This window comes from Zootoca vivipara, chromosome 1 (assembly GCF_965207765.1).
Source record: "Zootoca vivipara chromosome 1, rZooViv2.hap1.1, whole genome shotgun sequence".
Taxonomy (NCBI): Eukaryota; Metazoa; Chordata; class Lepidosauria; order Squamata; family Lacertidae; genus Zootoca; species Zootoca vivipara.
In genome coordinates, this window is record NC_142582.1 from 128,419,116 (window position 1) to 128,441,393 (window position 22,278).

General features: G+C 45.2%; 1 protein-coding gene across 22 annotated transcripts in view; it reads left to right on the top strand.

Annotated features, from left to right (window-relative positions):
* KTN1 (kinectin 1) overlaps positions 1 to 22,278 on the top strand; it is a 98,215-nt gene that overhangs the window by 35,163 nt on the left and 40,774 nt on the right. For all 22 annotated transcript variants that reach the window (XM_035103800.3, XM_060271034.2, XM_060271031.2 and 19 more), the window contains exons 5-17: positions 5,115 to 5,245; positions 6,627 to 6,743; positions 7,719 to 7,859; positions 9,022 to 9,128; positions 10,468 to 10,600; positions 12,460 to 12,547; positions 14,175 to 14,341; positions 15,720 to 15,788; positions 16,478 to 16,515; positions 17,954 to 18,044; positions 19,885 to 19,953; positions 21,893 to 21,930; positions 22,061 to 22,151. In XM_035103800.3, the coding sequence (XP_034959691.2) occupies positions 5,115 to 5,245; positions 6,627 to 6,743; positions 7,719 to 7,859; positions 9,022 to 9,128; positions 10,468 to 10,600; positions 12,460 to 12,547; positions 14,175 to 14,341; positions 15,720 to 15,788; positions 16,478 to 16,515; positions 17,954 to 18,044; positions 19,885 to 19,953; positions 21,893 to 21,930; positions 22,061 to 22,151 (1,280 nt within the window). The remainder of the gene's footprint in view (positions 1 to 5,114; positions 5,246 to 6,626; positions 6,744 to 7,718; positions 7,860 to 9,021; positions 9,129 to 10,467; positions 10,601 to 12,459; positions 12,548 to 14,174; positions 14,342 to 15,719; positions 15,789 to 16,477; positions 16,516 to 17,953; positions 18,045 to 19,884; positions 19,954 to 21,892; positions 21,931 to 22,060; positions 22,152 to 22,278) is intronic.

The window sequence follows — 22,278 nt, forward strand, 5'->3', positions numbered from 1 at the left end:
TGGGGCTTGGAGGGAAGTATGGCCCTCCAAGCCTATATGTCTGGCTGGCCCCAGGAGCTCTCACCAGGCTGCGCTCACTGCTGGTCCTGCTTTGCCCTCTCATTGCGTGTGTTTGCCTTGCTGGAATATGCCCTTGAACCTGCTTGCCTGGATGAGAGGGTAGAGGGGGTGGGTGTACCTAGGAACTAGCCTACTCCAGAAAGGTGAAATTTGCATCCATTGCCCCACCCACTTTTGCCTCTGGCCACACCCACCTTCGCATGCCCCCACCCTGGAAGGTCGCCCAGAAGAGAATGTGACCCTATGAGAGACAAAGCAGGTTTCGCTGAAGGTTTTTACTACTGGTTACATCAGTTTCCCCCAACTTGGGTCTCCGCCTGTTTTTGGACTACAACTCCCATCATCCCTAGCTAACAAGACCAGTGGTCAGGGATGATGGTCCTGGAGACCCCAGATTGGGAAACACTGGGTTAAATTGTACCAGAAGCACAATGTGACTACGTGAGCATTGGTGCAGGTGGCAGATAATATGGACTGAGTGCAATCCTGCATGTTACAATTGCAGCAGGACATACTGGCCAATCTTTTTGGCACAGGATCCTTTTAGCAGGCAATGCGAATGAAGCAATGCTTGTGTACACACACACATCTCTTGCAAAAGACCCTTGTGTGAACGGTAACAAATCAATGTGTCCTGCAGCAGTCATAACATGTGGCTGGCTCTGAAGCCTAGACCTGGCAAACATGCACATTGGTAATCGCGCCACAGTTTTTTCAGTGTTGCCTCTGCTCTCCCTTCCCCCGCCTCCGCCTCCCCCCCCCCATTCCTCTAGCTCGGCTTCCTTATGCCATTCCAGGTTCATTGTTTTCTTTCCTACCCTTCCCATGCTGTTGATGCCATAATTTGCAGCCTTACTATTATTATTGATGTTAAATTTCAAGGAAAATGGAGCTTAGTGGCTACACAGAAAAGAAAGATAAATAGCGGCCGATGGTTGTAGTTTTAGACATTCCCCATATTCTGTAACCTTATTCAAATGTAGCTAATTCTTTGGATTTGCTGACCCAAATTAGACACACTCCCCTCTGCAGATCAGTAGTAAGCTGCTTCTTGGGGGCACCAGAAAAGGTTTTTCCTGTCTTTACTGGGAGCTCTGAGGACAAATGCTTTGAGCCAAGCTTTCCCCTTGTCAGGACCTGGTGCTGCCTTGCTGTGATGTTTATGTTGGGCTAGCCTCTTTGCTTAAGGTTTGATCCTGCCTTGCTTTAAGGCAGCTGCCTGTGGTTGTTCCAGAGAGGGCATTATTGCGTTGCTCCAGCAGCAATATGGGACTGACACAATCCTGCATGGATATTTTTTTAAAAAAATTGTTGTTGTTTAGTCGTTTAGTCGTGTCCGACTCTTCGTGACCCCATGGACCATAGCACGCCAGGCACTCCTGTCTTGCACTGCCTCCCGCAGTTTGGTCAAACTCATGTTCATAGCTTCGAGAACACTGTCCAACCATCTTGTCCTCTGTCGTCCCCTTCTCCTAGTGCCCTCAATCTTTCCCAACATCAGGGTCTTTTCCAAGGATTCTTCTCTTCTCATGAGGTGGCCAAAGTATTGGAGCCTCAGCTTCACGATCTGTCCTTCCAGGGAGCACTCAGGGCTGATTTCCTTAAGAATGGATAGGTTTGATCTTCTTGCAGTCCATGGGACTCTCAAGAGTCTCCTCCAGCACCATAATTCAAAAGCATCAATTCTTCGGCGATCAGCCTTCTTTATGGTCCAGCTCTCACTTCCATACATCACTACTGGGAAAACCATAGCTTTAACTATACGGACCTTTGTCGGCAAGGTGATGTCTCTGCTTTTTAAGATGCTGTCTAGGTTTGTCATTGCTTTTCTCCCAAGAAGCAGGCGTCTTTTAATTTCGTGACTGCTGTCACCATCTGCAGTGATCAAGGAGCCCAAGAAAGTAAAATCTCTCACTGCCTCCATTTCTTCCCCTTCTATTTGCCAGGAGGTGATGGGACCAGTGGCCATGATCTTGGTTTTTTTGATGTTGAGCTTCAGACCATATTTTGCGCTCTCCTCTTTCACCCTCATTAAAAGGTTCTTTAATTCCTCCTCACTTTCTGCCATCAAGGTTGTGTCATCTGCATATCTGAGGTTGTTGATATTTCTTCCGGCAATCTTAATTCCGGCTTGGGATTCATCTAGTCCAGCCTTTCGCATGATGAATTCTGCATATAAGTTAAATAAGCAGGGAGACAATATACAACCTTGTCGTACTCCTTTCCCAATTTTGAACCAATCAGTTGTTCCATATCCAGTTCTAACTGTAGCTTCTTGTCCCACATAGAGATTTCTCAGGAGACAGATGAGGTGATCAGGCACTCCCATTTCTTTAAGAACTTGCCATAGTTTGCTGTGGTCGACACAGTCAAAGGCTTTTGCATAGTCAATGAAGCAGAAGTAGACGTTTTTCTGGAACTCTCTAGCTTTCTCCATAATCCAACGCATGTTTGCTATTTGGTCTCTGGTTCCTCTGCCCTTTCGAAATCCAGCTTGCACTTCTGGGAGTTCTCGGTCCACATACTGCCTAAGCCTGCCTTGTAGAATTTTGAGCATAACCTTGCTAGCGTGTGAAATGAGCGCAATTGTGCGGTAGTTGGAGCATTCTTTGGCACTGCCCTTCTTTGGAATTGGGATGTAGACTGATCTTCTCCAATCCTCTGGCCATTGCTGAGTTTTCCAAACTTGCTGGCATATTGGGTGTAGCACCTTAACAGCATCATCTTTTAAAATTTTAAATAGTTCAGCTGGAATATCATCACTTCCACTGGCCTTGTTATTAGCAGTGCTTTCTAAGGCCCATTTGACTTCACTCTCCAAGATGTCTGGCTCAAGGTCAGCAACCACACTACCTGGGGTGTACGAGACCTCCATATCTTTCTGGTATAATTCCTCTGTGTATTCTTGCCACCTCTTCTTGATGTCTTCTGCTTCTGTTAGGTCCTTACCACTTTTGTCCTTGATTATGGTAATGTTTGTACGAAATGTTCCTTTCATATCTCCAATTTTCTTGAACAGATCTCTGGTTTTACCCATTCTATTGTTTTCCTCTATTTCTTTGCATTGCTCATTTAAGAAGACCCTCTTGTCTCTCCTTGCTGTTTTTTGGAAATCTGCATTCAGTTTCCTGTATCTTTCCCTATCTCCCTTGCATTTTGCTTGCCTCCTCTCCTCCGCTATTTGTAAGGCCTCGTTGGACAGCCATTTTGCCTTCTTGCATTTCCTTTTCCTTGGGATGGTTTTCGTTGCTGCCTCCTGTATAATGTTACGAGCCTCCATCCATAGTTCTTCAGGCACTCTGTCCACCAAATCTAAATCCTTAAACCTGTTCCTCACTTCCACTGTGTATTCATAAGGGATTTGATTCAGATTGTATCTTACTGGCCCAGTGGTTTTTCCTACTTTCTTCAGTTTAAGCTGGAATTTTGCTATAAGAAGCTGATGATCTGAGTTACAGTCAGCTCCAGGTCTTGTTTTTGCTGACTGTATAGAGCTTCTCCATCTTTGGCTGCAGAGAATATAATCAATCTGATTTCGATGCTGCCCATTTGGTGATATCCATGTGTAGAGTCGTCTCTTGTGTTGTTGGAAGAGAGTGTTTGTGATGACCAGCTTGTTCTCTTGACAGAACTCTATTAGCCTTTGCCCTGCTTCATTTTGAACTCCAAGGCCAAACTTGCCAGTTGTTCCTTTTATCTCTTGATTCCCTACTTTAGCATTCCAATCCCCTGTAATGAGAAGAACATCCTTCTTTGGTGTCATTTCTAGAAGTTGTTGTAGGTCTTCATAGAATTGGTCAATTTCACTTTCTTCAGCACCGGTAGTTGGTGCATAAACTTGGATTACTGTGATGTTAAAAGGTCTGCCTTGGATTCGTATCGAGATCATTCTGTCATTGTTGAGATTGCATCCCATTACAGCTTTTGCCACTCTTTTGTTGACTATGAGGGCCACTCCATTTCTTCTACAGGATTCTTGCCCACAGTAGTAGATATGATAGTCACCCGAACTGAATTCACCCATTCCCTTCCATTTTAGTTCACTGATGCCCAGGATGTCGATATTTATTCTTGTCATCTCATTTTTGACCACATCCAGCTTACCTCTATTCATGGTTCTTACATTCCAGGTTCCTATGCAATATTTTTCTTTACAGCATCGGACTTTCCTTTCGCTTCCAGGCATATCCGCAACTGAGCGTCCTTTCGGCTTTGGCCCAGCCGCTTCATCAGCTCTGAATCTACTTGTACTTGTCCTCCGCTCTTCCTCAGTAGCATGTTGGACGCCTTCCGACCTGAGGGGCTCATCTTCCAGCGTCATAACTTTTATATGCCTGTTGTCTTTGTCCATGGAGTTTTCTTGGCAGGGATACTGGAGTGGCTTGCCAGTTCCTTCTCCAGGTGGATCACGTTTAGTCAAAACTCTCCACTATGACCTGTCCATCTTGGGTGGCCCTGCATGGCATAGCTCATAGCTTCTCTGAGTTATTCAAGCCCCTTCGCCACGACAAGGCATTGATCCATGAAGGGGTTTAAAAAAATAGTTTTTATTAAATATTTCCTTGTGTTACAAAACAAACAGTTAAACAAGGAAAAATACGAATAGCATCTCCACTGGCAATTCATAGTCTTTTTCACAGTTTGTTTACAATTTATTGTAATAGACATTGTGCAATAGAGGGAAAAGAGAGGGGAGGGAGATTGGGGGAGTTAAATGATATTTCATTCTATTGCATGGTGTTTCTGCAGGGTTTTTTTTTGGTTGGTTGCGTTTGCCTGGTTGCAGTGTGATTTGGTTGTATGTGTGAGGAGGGGAGTTGTTGGGTCACATTCTGTACCATAAAAGAATACAGTTCCCTGGTCCTACGTGGCTTGTTGGGTATGGAGAGCCTGTTCTCTGATAGTGTACCACAAATCAGACTCCCTCGACCTGGGGTCCTCCAGAAGCTGTGGATTACAACGTCACCATCCTGGCCAGCACAATGTTGAATTCCTCCTGTAACAAACATGCCCCTGTACAGTATGTTAAATGTTGCTGGTGGGTTTTATTGCAGAAAACGCCGAGGTAAAATTTAAGGACTTTCTCTTGGCTATGAAGAATATGATCTTCACAGAAGAGGAGGCCTTGAGTGTGGTGGAGCTGCTGAAGGAGAAATCGAATGTGATCCAGGATGTTCTGCAGAAAGTAAGTGCTACTTTGGGTCACAGCACTTGACTGGAAAGGAGGGTGTTGGGCTTACTTAGAGCACTTGAGGCTAACACCTCTGGGCAAGGACTGCTTATGTGACCTATCAGTATTTTTTTAGTTTTAATCATGATTTTATACTATGCTTTTACTGTCTTCTCTCATGCCATCCTGATAGATTTACTGAAATCTAGAAGCCTTGCATACAAAATAAATACTAGAGCAGAGACAGTCGTTCTCACACTATGTGCTTCGTGCCTTTTCTGACACTGGTGTCATAAGAATTGATCCTCAGAAGTTGTTTTCTGAAGGTTCCCTCCCGCAGGGCCGAAACATGCATTGCAAGGATGCAGAACTCAGGAAACTCAATTATTATTAGAAGGAATAGCTCAGGCGTTGCTCCTCATGCAGTTCTCTCCGAAGATGAATGACAGTATTCAGAATATGTTGGGCTGCAGAATATGTTGCTTTCCAATAAATAGTTTTTATAGGACCTTTTTTTAGTTTGAGGTTTGCCTTTGTTGCTTTCCCCCCAAGTCATTTCTGCCTTGGGTTGGGTTCTTCCCCCTATCCCAGTCCTAAGACATTTTCTGTCAGTCTGTGTGTGCAGGTGTTTAATTGATCCCCAAACGATCCATGCCCAATATGAGAACTGGATTGGGCATCCTGAAAAACCACGTTTTATTGTGATGCGAACAGGCTGCATTAAGGTTTGGACTCGTGCCCTCTCCCCTGCCCTCCTGCGGCACGGCTGCTTTCTCTTCCATCTTTGACCATCTTTGACTTTCTCTTCCATCTTTGACTAATGGCAGCTTGTCAAAAAACGGAGAAATATAATAAAGATTAACCACAGTTTGTTGAAACAGCCGAGCTTCAAACCATGGTTTATGAAGCTGGTTTGTTTATTATTATTATTATTATTATTATTTCTACCCTGCCCATCTGGCTGGGTTTCACCAGCCACTCTGGGCAGCTTTCAACAGAACATTAAAAATAGACATCAAAAACCTCCCTAAACAGGGCCAGGCCATAGTTATGATTAGTCACTTTTTCGGGTTTGGATGAAATGCTAAACTGTAGTTGATTTTTTAAAAAAACAAAAACCTAGCTGTGGCTGTGCTAGAAGGGGAGAGGGGACATATGTGAGCCTGAGGCTTGAGGCTCATTCCTGTCGTGATAAGCCCTAGAACAGGCATCCCCAAACTGCGGCCTTCCAGATGTTTTGGCCTACAACTCCCATGATTCCTAGCTAACAGGACCAGTGGTCGGGGAAGATGGGAATTGTAGTCCAAAACATCTGGAGGGCCGAAGTTTGGGGATGCCTGCCATAGTCCAGCCTGGCTCTTCCTGCCCTTCATTGTTTTGCTCTTGGTTGTTGCAGGCTAGTAAGGGTGACTCGGCAGCAGCCCTGCATCAGCTTCAAGAAAAGGACAAACTGCTTGCTGCTGTGAAAGAAGAAGCTGCCACTGCAAAGGAGCAGTGCAAACAGCTCTCACAGGTATGGTGGCTCACAGGGCACGCAAGTGCGCCAGTTTGGGTCTGTGATGTTTGGCTTCCTTTGCCATCTTTTCAACAGGGGAGAAGGGAATGTAAGTAAAATGCTACAATAGGGTAAGGAGAAGGGATCAGGGAAACGTGCATAACCCATAGCTGCCAAGTACCCCGTTTTTCCCGGGAAACCCCCCGTTTTTACTTACCTTTTTCCGGTGGTCCCCCGTATCACTTCGTCTCCCGTTTTTCTCCGTTATTTTCTTCTGCCGGCGGCCATTTTTTTTCTTTCTGATTTGCCCTTCTATGGGCACCAAAAATGGCCGCCGCCGGCTTCAAAAGTCGCATCTACGCATGTCCGGAAGTGCATAGACGCGACTTCCGGTTTCGGCGGCGGCCATTTTTGGGCAGAGCGACACCGGAAGTTGCGTCAACACACTTCCTGACATGCGTAGAAGCGACTTTCGAAGCTGGCGGCGGCCATTTTTGGTGCCCATAGACGGGCAAAATGACACCGGAAGTTACGTCAACGCAACTTCCGGTGTCACACGGCTGCCGGTCCCGGATTCTGCAGTCCGGGACTTGGAAGGTAAGGCATAATCATCTCGACACACTCCTAACCCCCACCCCTTTCTGCTTATAATCAACAAACTAAGTTTCAAGATTGTCATCTTTCTGCTCTCAGCTTCCCTATTTAGCTCTATCATGATTTTTCCTCCTCCAGCTCTCCCTACTCTGAGTTGCCCAACCATTTAGTGCTCTTTAAAATGACCCATTGCTTCCCATGCACCCCCCCCCCCCACTTACTCCAAATCTCATTCCCAAAACATGAAGGCTTTGGCTTCAAAACCTTACTCCTGTTCCTAATATTAAGAGAAAATTATGTACAGATACCTGCTCTTGCTGTCATTCTGTCTTTGTCCATCCATTGCATTTGTTGAAGTTTGCTTGTAGAAGTGAGGCATCTTTTTCTTTTTCCTCCTAGGAGCTAGTTTCAGAGAAGGAAAGAAGCAGCTTAGTGGCAGCAAAGCTGAGAGAAAAAATTGGCACCCTGGAAAAGGACCATGGAGTCTTTCAAAACAAGATCCATGTAGGCTACCAAGAAAACCAGCAGATGAAGATGAAGGTAAAAACTTCTCACTTCTGCTTGGCTGAGCAGATGCTTCGGGTGGTGACAATTCCTTTTGCAGAGGACATTGCGTTTTGCTTGTCGAAGTGCCAGCGAGTGAAATTCAGTGTAGGATTTTTATCTCTTCTGTGGAACCTCTCAGGGGCATTTTCACTCTTGAGGCTTAAAATGTTTCCTGCTGCTTTGCAATACCGATGCAGAAATGACGCAGGTGCGCCTTCACAATACAAAGGCCTTTCCTTGACATTAGTACAGAGCAGAAAGCACACGAGGTGATTTTGAGCTGACTTTCCGTCTCATATGTAAAAGCACTTCCGGAGGAGGGCTGGGAGGGCTCTGCAGGTCATTCGGCCCAGCCCCTGCACTGCAGAATCTTGTGGTTTGTCTTTTGGGCCAAGATAGTGCATAGGTTTTATTAGGTATATATTTCGAAGCAGATTTTAATAGATGGGGTGATTTTGTATAACCGTGCCTCTAAAAGTCGTGGAAGAAGAAGGGTAGTGAGGCATGTGGGCTGCTGGAATTCCACATCGCGGGAAATTCCCAGGCTCTTTTCTTCTCCCTGCCTCTCAGCTTCTGAGATTACATCAGACTTTTTGCTCTCATGCTTAAAAGTCTGCCTATGCCAGGGGTGGGGCAAAAGCAGATTAGAGTTTGCTGGTAGATCTCTGGCTGATTTGCAGTAGAATCATCAAGCACTTTTCTGATTTTCAGTTGTTTAATAGCAGCTGCAGCAGTACACCTTTTCATACCTCTTAGGCTGCTGAAAGAAAGCTAACCGGGGTGGACTTAGTCAAAGGATTAGGAGTTCCGCTCAGTACAGTTCTGGAACTGCAAACCAATCACTAGGCTCAGAACCTGCTCAGAGGCACCTTGTTCTTTCATTCTGTCTGTTAGTCTGTTGCACATGGCTCTGGTTCATAGATCTTGGGGTTCTAGGGTTTTTTGTGTGGTTTTTTTAAAAGTAGATCTTACCAGCCTGAAGTCTGCCCGCAAGTGATCTATACAGCTTTAACAACTAGAATCTGCAATTCTTGGGATGCTAAACAATATACTCCTTTTAAAAAATCTGTCTTGCATGAAATGCAGTCCTGCCTCTTTCTGAGCTAATAGTCTGGTTTAAGGAAGTTGGCTGTTGCTTTTTCTTCTCCCTGTGTAGTTTCAGCAAGTTCGTGAGCAGATGGAGGCGGAGATTAATCGCCTGAAGCAAGAGAATGGTATCTTGAGAGACGCTGTCAGTACTTCCACCAACCAAATGGAAAGCAAGTACGCTACTGGTGATTCCATTAAAACATAAGTTTTGTAGCTTTTGCCCTAAAATTATGATTATGAAGTGCCTGGCGCAACGTGTTCTTGAAGGCTGTGGGCCTTGGTTATGCCTGATCTAGTGCTAGCTAAGGATACCTCCATTAGACCTATTGCAATGTATCAAGGAACTCAGGTTATTGAGGAAAAGGTACCAGCCACATCATTTTGTGTATCGGGCTGTGGCGGTTCGTAGAATGATGATGTAGTTTTTACTTCACTGTCCCTGTAGATCTGGCCTCTTCTTCTTCTTTGCTTTTCCAAAATGTACAGAGGATCAGTCTGGTGTGAAGTCTCCTGGTACTCATCGTTCATTAAAGGCTCAGTGTTAATTTTCTATTGTTTTAAGTCCTCTTCAGCTGTTATAGTGGAACAAGGTCAGCATTAGTTTGTTTTGTAATTTAGTGCCAAACAGGAAAGGTTTCGCAGGAGAACTCACTCTCCTAAGTGGATGGACTATGCTCACGTAGTGCTGATGACTATGGCAGTGGAAAGCTGGGGTGCCAGAATGGGGCTAGGGAGTTGGTGGGTGTGGAGTTTGGCCAACTCTTTCACCCACCCACCCCTGATAGCTTTCAAGAAACAGTAGCTTGAGGACAGGGTCTTCACAAATGTTAGGGGTATGCATCCCCCTTAATTCAAGCAGTGGCACTGTTAATGCTGTCAGGAGAGCAGATGTCTTTTGGTCATCTGTTTGTCATACAGTGGTACCTCGGTTTTTGAGCACCTCCGTAGTCAAACGTTTTGGAACTCGAACATAGAAAACCTGGAAGTTAGACTACAGGAAATGCAGCTTCCGTTTTGAGGCTTCCGTTTTGAGTTTCAGTTTTCAAATGTTTCAGAACTCAAATGGACTTCCATAATGGATTACATTCAAAAACCGAGGTACCACTTTATTTTTCTAACATAATGGCTGCCCAGGACTAGAGTTATATCTTCAGGAGTTTGTATGTTTCCTTCTGCTAAGTTCATGGTACAGATTTTTCTCAGCTGCTTTCAATACTTTAAAGCATGAACACAAAGAACAGCAAAACTCACTTCAACAAAAGATTGCTTCGCTAGATTCTGTAGTTTATAACTGGGACCTCAATCCTATCAGTGAATGTGGAATTTTCACAGCAGAGGAATTGACCAGTTCCAATAATTTTATGATAACATATTTCAGGGTAGGTTTTTTTTAAGCACTCAAAATATTTCCTTATGCTGCCAATGGCAGCCGTCTGGCTTTCTGCAGATGCACATTCCCATTGCCAAATACTGCCTTGTAATGTGAAAAACAACCTTCTTTCTTTGTATCTAGACAGTCGTCAGAGCTCAACAAATTGCGCCAAGATTGTGCTAGGCTTGTGAATGAGTTGACGGAAAAGAACAACAAATTGCAGCAGGAGGAACTCCTTAAGAAGAATACAGAACAAGCTGTCAATCAACTAAAGGTGAGCTCCATCTTGCCTTCTGTGGTTGAGGTAACACCATCTGTCCCCAAACATGCCTGTCAGACATGATCAAAGCTGCAAACAGAATTGTGGTTTCGCAAACCCTCTAAGTTGGATAGTTAGCAACAGGGTGCTACATTCTTATTGTACAGCCCTCATTTATTGAAAGAGGCAAAATGTGGACATATGCAAATATGTCCTAAATCAGGCATAGGCAACCTTGGCTCTCCAGATGTTTTGGAACTACAACTCCCATGATCCCTAGCTAACAGGGCCAGTGGTCTGGGATCATGGGAGTTGTAGTTCCAAAACATCTGGAGAGCCCAGGTTGCCTATGCCTGAGGTGTCCCTGAAAGGTACCTCCTAAAGTTTGGGGGATCCCCTGGAAGGGCTTTTCAGAGTCTGTGAGAGGCTGCAGCTGTTCCATGGAGGATATGTTACCTTGACTGTATCTTCTACCTTGCTTCTCTATTTCGGGGCTGGCAAACCTCCAGCCCATGGACCAGATTAGGCCTGATACAGCTCCCACTGTAGCTACAGCCCTGAGGGAGCTGTCAGGAGAGCTACAGCCCTGAGCGCTCACTGGAAGGACAGATCGTGAAGCTGAGGCTCCAATACTTTGGCCACCTCATGAGAAGAGAAGACTCCCTGGAAAAGACCCTGATGTTGGGAAAGATGGAGGGCACAAGGAGAAGGGGACGACAGAGGACGAGATGGTTGGACAGTGTTCTCGAAGCCACGAACATGAGTTTGACCAAACTGCGGGAGGCAGTGGAAGACAGGAGTGCCTGGCGTGCTATGGTCCATGGGGTCACGAAGAGTCGGACACGACTAAACGACTAAACAACAACAGCTCCCACTTTCCCCTATGAAGCTATACCCCCCCCCCACCTCTGCCGACCTACCCTACCCCAGACATCATTTGTGAAGTCAACTGTGAGGTGCTGCTGGACCATCAACCTGTGGGGAACTCCCATCAAGCAGCTGATCCTTGCAGAAAGCAGCTTTTCCAGCCCTATGCTTGCCACTTGAGAAGTGAGAAGTCTTGCCCTGTGCATTGTCCTATGGGGGTGGGGACAAATAAAAAGATCTGGCTCACTGGGCCAGAAAGGTTTCCCATCCTTTCCTACGGAATCTCCATGTTAAGAGGTCAGCAAAGGGCAGTTTGACCCCAAAGGGACTCATGGGCAAATAATGTGCTATTTGTCCAAACAGACAGAATATACAAGTGCTATATACTTTTCTTTTAATAAGTTACCAGCTACAGAAGCTTTGTGACCTGTATGATGAGAATCAATGAGTAATATTTAGGAGGGGTCCTTGGCTGACAATGTAAACTCAGGGTTACATTAATTGTAGAATCTGGATGCACTTCCTAAAGTAGTCTAGCAGTATGGACTATGGGGGCATTTATTATTGTTTTCCTTCACACACCCTTGTGCTGAGTACAGTAGCCACAGAGGGGGGCAGGTAGACGTGCTGTGAAGTGCAAGGTTCACAGCAAGGTAGAGCAAGGGCAGATGAAGCCAGTTCATGCAAAAAGGCATCAGGTGGGATGTTTCATTCTCTGTCTCTCCCCCCCTTCTTGCACATTGGGCTATCTGTTCCTCTTTCATTACCCTGAATCACGTATTAGGAGGATGAAATAAAAATGTAAGGGTTGAGTGCTTTTCCCTTAGCAAATGTAGAGGTTGAGCGCTGCTCAGAAATGACAGCAGCAACAAGAGACATGTGAGGCTCTCTCTTTATCTCTCTCTCTCTCTCTCTCTCTCTCTCTCTCTGTGTGTGTGTGTGTGTGTGTGTGTGTCTTTGAGAGGTGATGCAATAACATGATTTTTCTCTGTTCTCTTAACATCCAGGCGCAACTGCAGGAAGCTGAGCGAAGATGGGAGGAAATGCAGAGCTATCTCAGGAAACGAACGACAGAACATGAGGCAGCCCAGCAAGGTGCATTATTCAATGTCCCTTTTTATCCTTTTCCCATTAGTGGGAAGCATAGCTGCCAAGTTATCCCTTTTTTTAAGGGATTTTCCCTTATGCTGAATAGGCTTCCTCGCGAGAAAAGGGAAAACTTGGCAGCTATGGTGGGAAGAAATCCCTCCACAGGATCCTGTAGAAGCCTCTTTAAAGATGTTGACTGTGGCTTTATGCTAGTGTCAGGGACTGGCTGGACTTGGAGGAGTGGTGCCTGGATACTGAGGAGTGGGCGGAGGAGGAGAAGCGGAGTTTGGAGACTGACTTGGAAGAAGTAGTCAGTGATCTGGGAGAGCCTGTAACGTCCAGAAGACAAGAGGCAGAGGCAGGAGAAGCTGCAGGATTGCAGAGTGAAGAAAGGAGGAGGGAGAGAGAGGTCAGGCTGGTGTAGAGTCAGAGGCTTCCACACCTCCTCCTCCTCCTGTCTCATCTCTCCTGTTCTCTTGTCTCCCAGGACCAGGAGAGGATTGAAGAGGGAGGAGCAGAAGCAGGTTATATGTGGGCATAGTCTGCCTGATTGGGTGGGGGAGCTACATAAGCTGGGGTTGGGGTTGGAGCCTCTACATTGCAGCAGCTACCTTACTGGATGCACACCTAGGAGTACCTGAGAGATGTAGGACTGGGAGGCATGCCTTTTCCTATCTTATAAACTTTCTTCTTACATTTCCAGCAACTATTTGGTTTTGATTTATACATTTTGGCTAATTTACATTTCAAGAATTCCCAATACATGAAGTCTTACTTAAAATATAACATGTGCAACTCAATATCTCAAAGCCAAACACTCCAAATATTTCTGAAATATGTCCATGAGAACAACTCTCTCTATGTGTCCTTGTGCGATCCCAACAGAACTCTCAACAATGAGATACCCGGATTTCAATCTGTTTCTTCTGGTCGGCCTGAAAAGGAACACTACAATGGCAATTCAGTTCTCCACTAAATAAGTCTGTTCCAACCTTAGAATGGCACTCTGCTCTTTTTTGAAAAGGCCTTTGTTGCTGTTCTCATGGATGTATTTCAGAAATACTTGGGACTGTTTGGCTTTGAAATATTGCATTGCGCATGTTTTTATTATCAAGACTTCATGTATTCGAAATTGTTGAAGTGTCATACATTATTGTTAATGAATTTCTGTAAACTATAAGTGTATATACCTTATACGTGGTCCACCAAACTAACTCTTATCTGTCTGTACTGTTTAAAACAAGGATGGGCATTTCTGAAGAGGGCCACGCTTCTTTGGAGTAAAGGGCTGTGGCTGCAGCCCAGTGGTGGGTGAGCTTGCTTTAAAATGGCAAAAGCGGTGAAGGGCAAGGCAAGAGGAAGGGCCCTTGCCCCATTGATCCACTACTTAGGGGCTTCCCAGGTGGATCTGGCTAACCACTGCGGGAAGCAGAATACTGGAAGAGTCAGACCCTTAGTCCAATCCTGCAAAGCTGACATTTTCTCTTACTTTTGTGGAGTGTGCACTCAGTAGCCAGCCTGGGTTTGTCGCCATCAGGTGCCCTTCAGTCCAGAGGGAGGGGGAAAAAGTAAACGTAACTTTTGCTAAGTCTTCAGTTGCCTATCAGTTCCCATATTGTTCTTCTCGTGGCAGATGTGCAGAGCAAGATTGTGGCTAAGGACAATGAGATCCAGAGTCTGCACAGCAAGCTCACCGATACGATGGTATCAAAGCAACAGCTGGAGCAAAGGATGATACAGTTAATGGACGCAGAACAAAAGAGGGTGACGGCGGAGGATTCAATACAGAGGCAGCTTCAGGTATGGCTCTTATCTCACCCACTCGATGCGCCTTCTAGTTTCTCAGGTTTTTCTTCACTACACCAGAGCGGTGGAACTCCTTTCCGCTTTACAGGCAGATAGCTTGTGTTACCATGGTTAACCCATAGCAGTGCAGAAATCCAAGTGCGCCTCCTGGCTTTGGGGCTATCCATTGGCTGCTTCCTTCCAAGCTCAGCAGGATTAGAACGCCAGAGGTTCTGAGCTTGTGACAGATTCTGTGCTTTAGCATGTTCTGTTTCCACCTTCCAGAGACCATTCTAGTGACCGTTTCACTGGTCAAGCTATGTGCCTCCCCCTCCAACAAAAGCGGCTTGCCGCAAACCTTAGCTAGGTGCTCTTTCACGCCCACCCCTGCTTTATCATGAAGTGCTAGATGACACAACACCATCTACTTCTGACATTCCTATATCTTGCTAATCTAGTGTGAAGACATCATTGCAATGGCTTACAGACAACGAGAGAAATGAATTCAACATAGGTGAACTTAAGTGGCAGCGGCATCACAGTGTTATGTTCCAGCCACCCAGTTGCTGGCTCGAAATATATATTTTCTAAATATATTTTCTACATAAATACATGCTCTCTGCTTGAGTGAGGCCAGTTGAGGGGCAGGGGCAGGCTGGCCTTCCTGGGCCAGGTGTTCTCAAAAAAACCAGCTGCCACCTGGTTGCTGCCTGTGCCCTCTTTACTTTGTTGACTCTGTATGACCTGGAGGTGTGCAGGTGACGTGTTTTGAAAAGGGCTTGGATGGAAACTACTCTGAAGGCAACATTGAACAATGCAATATTGGGTACAATGCCAATTATTCAGAATCCAGTAAACATCCTTCACACAGCTTATGATAGCTTCAGCAGCTTAGGATTTTGTATCGAATCTCCCCCTTTCTTTTTCTGCAACCACGATGCAGACTGGGGCAACTTCACGATACATCCAGGTTTTAACCATTTAAGCAGAATAATCCTACCGGTAGTAGGGCTGTGTTATCCTTTTTCCTATACAAAGCCATTTCAGAACAAAATGTTCCTAAAGGTGCTACAGTGGTGCCTCACTAGACGAATTTAATTCGTTCCACGGGTCTATTCTTATAACGAAAAATTTGTCTAGCGAATCCCATAGGAATGCATTGACATTTTTTTTAAAAAAAAAATTGCCCATAGGAACGCATTAATTGAATTTCAATGCATTCCTATGGGAAACTGCGATTCGCTAGACGAATTTTTCGTAAAACGAATTTGTCTAGCGAGGCAACCTCCGCTAGAAAAATCCTTTCTTTAAGCGATAATTTTGTCTTACGGGGCGTTTGTTAAGCGAGGCACCACTGTACTTGCTTGACCTTTTGCATCTCTTTTTCCAAAAGGAGCTGATGGAACAGAACGAGGCTTTAAAAGCTCAGCTTCAGAAGTTCCATTCCCAGATAGCAGTCCAGGTATGGTAGCATCGGAATGGCTCATAGCGGTCATTGTCGCCTCTTCTTTCTCCTTTGTGTTCAGAGCTAATGCCAAGTACCTTGGAACTGAACTGGTGCGGCACGGAATACCAAGAGTAGCTCAGTGCCGTAGTCCACATTACGATGACACACAGCATGTTTGTGCAATCATGTGGGGTGGAATCTGCACAAGCATTTCCATATGACAGGCAGAACAATCCCCCCTTCTCCACCTCTCGCAACCTCCTGACACCCTCTCCCGCAGGCAGGTGTCCTTGCAGAACTTGCTGGGTAAAGGCTGTACGTGGTGCCTGACAGAGTTTCATAGTTAAAAATCGATGATGCCCCAAGGCTACAGTTGGGAATTTTGGGTAAGGTGATGAGACAAAGGCCACTGGGGAAAGGCGGGGTTTGAAGGCAGGGAGGTATGAAGAGCCCCTTCTGTTCTTGGAGACCTGAAACAACTGTATCACGATTGCATAGTCAAGTCCTGGTTGGGCTTGCTTGGAATAAGACTGGTGTTGAGCAGGGTGGCTCCATTTTTACCTAAAGAGATCCATTTACAATGGATTGAAACCTCCTTTTCAATCTAGTTTTGAAATACGAAGCTAAATGCCCTTAAACATGGTGATGCCTGATCAAGTGTTCAGTTCAGAACACCAATTTCATCTGCCTCTTCTCTCTTTCAGAGTTCAGCATCAGCCCTTGCAGAAGAATTGCACAAAGTGTAAGTATTATTTCATTCCTGGGTTTGTTATTTGCTTTGGTGTGTGTGTAGGCACTTCAGTTACATGGGAGAGATTTTTCTTAGAGGAAATGTTGTCATTTCCAAAAATCATACCCGCCATTGTTACAGATTCCCCTAAGAAGCCATAACCATCTTCCTAAGGATTTCCCCTCCATGCTTAGCATTTGCAGTACATTGTATTGTGTGTTGTTTTAGCAGGAGAAAATAACTCTGCCCCCTCATTTTTAAAAAATACAACAAAATACCCTAGATTCAGTTGAGTGACCATGAAATTTTTGAGTGTGGCTGTGGGTGAGGTTAGAATAGTTTTTGTGTATGAAAGCTTTTTTTGTAGCCTGTTGCACAAACCAAAATCCTAAACTTATATGAGATTCAGACTTTGGGTCCATCTCAGGTGGTTGCGGCACTCTGATTAGCAGCAGCTCTCCTAGTATTATGGCAGGGATAGGTATTTTGTGGAAATTTAGATTTTTAATTGGGTATCTGACAGAAGCGCTTGAAGAGATTGTGGAGTCCAGTAAGAAGCGAATCCTGGGGAGAATCGTGAGGACTAAATAGAGAGTCCTGGATGCTGATACCTAGTTATTGATGTGCTGATTTCTTTTTTACAAAAAATACTCTAGCTCTGGTTCTCCCTACCCCCGTTTGCATTGATCTTCTTTCTTTCCTTACATCTGTATGATTAACTTCCCTGTTGCAATATGTTAATGTAAACCTGATACCACTTCGGTTATGCAACATGGTAGGTGAAGTTTGGCCCTGAGCAGAGGCCAGTGGTTCAGAGGGGAAGCTCAAGCTTTTCTGGGGCAGATTAGTCTGACCTGCCTTGCTTTTTGCCCTCTGCCCTGTGAGAAGGAAGGTCAGAAGCAGAGACTAAGATAAATGGGGTCACAGTGACCTCACAGGGTTCACTAAAGTCACCATGGGAGTGGCAGTGGAAGGACACATTGTCCTATAAGCTGCCCTTCCGCAGCAGCCTTGAGCTTCTGCTCCTGACAGTGGATACTAGGAAACCGTAGCCATGGATTGACACTCTGCTCTCTGGCCCCATCAAGGTGCTGGTTTTGGGGAGCTGTTTGTTCTCCTGGGAACTGTCTTGACCTCTCACTATAGTATTCTGCATTACGAATTGCTCCTCCCGCCCCAACATACATCAGTATTCGGTTCTGTAGCAGTCCTTAAAGGACTGGATCTTGCAGTATTATCACCCTGGTCATCAAAAGCTGAAGTGCAGAATTTTGGACAAGTCACGCTGGGGGTGCAGCTGCAAGCTGTGTGCATTTCTGAAACCAACAACTTACTGATCGTCAACTGCAGTTGAGCAGATTCTCATTACCTCTTTGTCGGCTCTGCTTGTCATGATGATACATTGCTAATGGAGGGGTGCCCTTTCATTCTGTTTGTTTTTGTATTGCAGGATTGCAGAAAAAGATAAACAGATAAGCCAGGCTGAGGACTCGTTAGCCAACGAACGCATCAAGCTAACCAGCAAGGAGGAGGATCTCATGGTATAGCAAGAGCTCAAGTGTTGCGTGTGAAAAGTGGAGGCTTTGATGATGATGAATTCGTTTCTATACTGCCCTTCATCCGAAGATCACGGGGTGGTTTGCAGTATAAAAACACAAAACCACATACCACAATAACACACACACACACCACGAAAAATTAGTTGTTATTGAACCACTATTGAAAATAGTGGCTGCACAGATGTTCTATATTTATCTGAATAAGCTATTCGCATTCCATGCAAAAAGGAGACCACCTTGCTTCTTCCTCTCCCTTTGCCAAACACCACAGACGTTGTGACTGAGTCATGGTGGGGTATGGCTTTTCTCCTTTCCCTCCTGTGCTTGCACATCTCAGCCTTGTGGCCAGAGGTAATTGGCTGCACCTGCGGCTGGTTCTGCTTTGGTTTGGAGACTCCCAACATTTCCTACTCCCTTGCTTCCAAGGGCAGAGATTTGCCTGAGCAGGTGCAACTGAGGTGATGAAGAGGAAAGAGTTGCGGCAGATCTAAGATGGCAGGAGCAAACCTCTCTCCTAAACTGTTTGACCTGTTTCCTCTGAGGTTGTATTACCTCCTAGTCCTCAGCCTCAAAGGTCAGGCCATACCTGTGGGTGTGAAGTGCGGCAGGGTGGGAAATGGCTTAATTTCCAGGATCTGGGAAACCCTTTTACAGTGTCATTTTAAACAACGTGGTACTGAATAATCTGTTGGTTTGCAAGTGCACAGGTGGAATGGGTATTGCAAGGGCACCAAAGGAAACGCATGCAGGGAGAACTAAGATCGGTGGCGGCAGCAACCCTGCAAGCTCAAACTCTTAATAATAATAATAATAATAATAATAATAATAATAATAAACAACTCCCTGAATGTGTAAATGAACAAACAATCTTGCACATTGGAGCAAGCCCATCTTGTTCCCTTCTGGGCTTGTTTTCCAGAGGCTGTCCTGTTTGTTTTTTGCCATGCAAGGCAGCATTCAGATATATTTGGGCTATGATCTGAAGCAGTACAGAGCATTTTACTGTCTCATTTTCTCACTTGTTAGCTAACTCGGGCAAGCTTTGAATTTTAAGACAGCAGGTGGTCTTCAAGCTAGCATGGAAAATGGAGAACTAGGTATGCAAGCAGGATTGCTTGCCCTCCATCTTTTCCAGATTTTGAAATCTAAGAAGAACTGGGAATATATTTTGTGGTTAGGATTTATTGGTTATCTTTCTTCAGAAGAAATCAACAATTAAAGTGTCTTTCTTAAAAATATATACATATTTGAAGGATGCACTAAATGTTGCATTGAGTTCGCTGTTTTTCAACTGTGTGAAATAAACAAGTAGCAGCCGCAACTGCAGAAATCTCCCCAATGTTGGGAAAGTAGGGGAGAAGATGGGGTTTTAACCTGCCTGTGGAAGGAGATGAGATGAGGCTGTTTCTTAGCAGGTACATGGAATGTATGTTTTGATTGCTGCAGATGAGGAGCCCAAACTTGAGATTGGTGCAAAATAAAAAAAAATCCTTCCTTTAGCACCTTGGAGACCAACTAAGTTTGTCATTGGTATGAACTTTTGTGTGCGTGCACATACCTGAATTGAGAACTAGGTATGCAAGCAGGAATGCTTCCCCTCCATTGCTTGACCAACTAAGTTTGTCATGCACATGAAAGCTCATACCAATGACAGACTTAGTTGGTCTCTAAGATGCTACTGGAAGGAATTTTTTTATTTTGTTTCGACTACGGCAGACCAACACGGCTACCTACCTGTAACTGAGGTTGGTGCAGTCGAAAATGTAGAATTGATCTTCATGGCTGCACCCTGTAATGTGAAACCTGTTTCTCCCCTCTCCAGGTTGTACAGAACATGAACATGTCCCTCAAAGCAGAAGTGCAGAAGTTGCAGGCGCTCACCAACGAGCAGGTTAACAAACCCATATTCATATCTTGACAAGTGCTGTGTTCTGCCATTCCACTGACAACACTTGAGTATTATTTGTGCTGAGTAATATTTGTGCTTAGCACAAGTTAAGGAAAGCTGGCTCCAAATGTAAAAGGTTGGGATCATTCAGTGCCACTTGGGAATGATCTAAACTCAAAAGTACTAAAGGTGTGCTCAGTTAGAAGGACACCTCAAGGGGGTGAGTTTCATCTCTTATCTGCTGTTCTTTGCACAAAATCTTGAAATGAAAAGCTTTGGCTCACACCTGATCTCACACATGGAAGCCCTTTTCCCCCTGCAGTCAAAAATTTAGAGGCTGGTTGGAGTTGATCGTTAGCGATAGGGAAATTTTGCACATGCTCTAGAGCCATAGCTCAGATTTTGTGCTGCACATTCAGCCCGAATGTGTACTTAAGCATAGTATACAAATGCAACAATTGTTTATCCAGCCTAGGCCTACATTCTGCTTACTTGAGCTTCTCAAACAAGAGCTACCGGTACTAGTTTTTGACCGCCTGGAAAAACCTAGTGATTTTTGTTGCTTAGGATGATCCACCTTTGCCCTGGACCCTCCTTTCTTCCTCAGTTCCAAACATCTACACAATTTTTTGTTTTGTAATTAATCCACTGCTACTGCTAACAAGTTGTGATAAGAAATCGTGCTTGCCCTGCCTAAACAGATGAGACAATTTGAGATCTAGGACTTTTGAGGGAAACTTGAAGGAAACAGTTGACTATTTTTAGTCAAGTAAATAAAAAGCAAGAGTGGAGAAAATCTAGCCCTCCTTACGTTGTTAGACTTCAGTTCCCATCATTCTCAGCCAGAATGGCCAATAGTCAGGAATGATGGGAGTTGTAGTTTGGCGACGTTTGGAGGGCATCTCCTTCCCCACCCCTGAAATAAAGTGCTGCACAATGGGAGACTCTTGTTCTCTGTCCTTGTGGGCTTGAACTGAGTGGAGGATGGTTCAGGATAAGGCCATGTGTAGCAGACTAAGGAGACCCAGGTCCAGATCATCTCTCTGCCCTGGAGCACGCTGAGCGATGGCGCACCTCTCACTGTTTCTCAGCCTAAAATAACTCGCAAGGTTACACATACTTTCCATCGCAGTTGTGCTTCCTGCAGCTGGCGCACAGAGTAGGAAAGACAAATGTGCTCTTCGTTCACCTATGGGCACGTGCCGGAGAGCTGCAGCCCAGTCGGGTTCCAAGCACGTGTCTACCAATGCTAAAGGGCATGTGTCTTATCATTCATCCTTTCACATCTTTTCAGACAGAATCTGTGTTAACTGCAGCAAATGCAAGTGCCGTACAAAGCGTTGAGTCACTTTGGGGAATTAAGCAGTGGGTCGTTTCATTGCAGGCGGAAGTTACACTGTGTTTGTGGCTTCAGCCTGCTTTGAAGCTCCTCCAGCTTAAGGGGGAAATCCTCCTTTTTCCTAGATTGCAGCTTGGAGTCATTTTCATAATATTAGAGTAATGGAGTTGGTACCCCCCACACTGGAATGACTCTCTGCCCATTTGTGTGCAGATATCTTCTCCCCCCACCCCCGGCTCTGTGGCATTTCCTTTAATGCAGTCATATACATCATTATCCAGGGCAACAGTGCCCTGAGCATTTCCACTTCCTAGCCTGTTACCTAAAATAAAGTGCTTTCTTTCCTAGATTTGAAAGCATCGCTGCAGAGCACAGTCTGATGAGCAGATTACTGAGCATGTGGCGGTGCCTTTTTCGGAGATGGGCAAAACATGTGTCTCCCCACCCCTTTTTTCTTTTTGCTTGTGGCAGAAAAGGAGGGGCACAGCAAGAAGCTATATTTCATGGGCTCAATCTTGGCTTTTTAATATTGGATGTGGCCGTGTTTGCTGACTCTTGCTTGGATGCAACACACTAAATAGTGCTAATCCTCTTTCTATCTAGGCCGCTGCTGCGCATGAGCTGGAAAGGATGCAGAAAAGGTAAATAAACAAAGAGTGCCATCTGATAAGCCATTGTTCTTTGATTGTTATGTGCTTGGCCTTGTAAGCACCGGGGGGGGGGGGGGGGGCTTCTTTTCCTTTCACTTTAACCTTCCCCCCTGTTTTTCAGTACTCAGGTCAGAGATGAAAAAATCAGAGCGCTGGAGGAGCAGCTTCAGGGACACCATGCCAAAGCTTCAAGTGCAAAAGAGGAACTTCAGGTAGTGTGTGTGTGTGAGAGTGTGAGTGTGTGTGCGCGTGGCGCGCATTGCCTTATTCACAGCGGGACAGCTGACAACTTGGCAGCAGGACTAGGGAAGGGCGCAGGAAAAAGTGCTGGATGGTAGT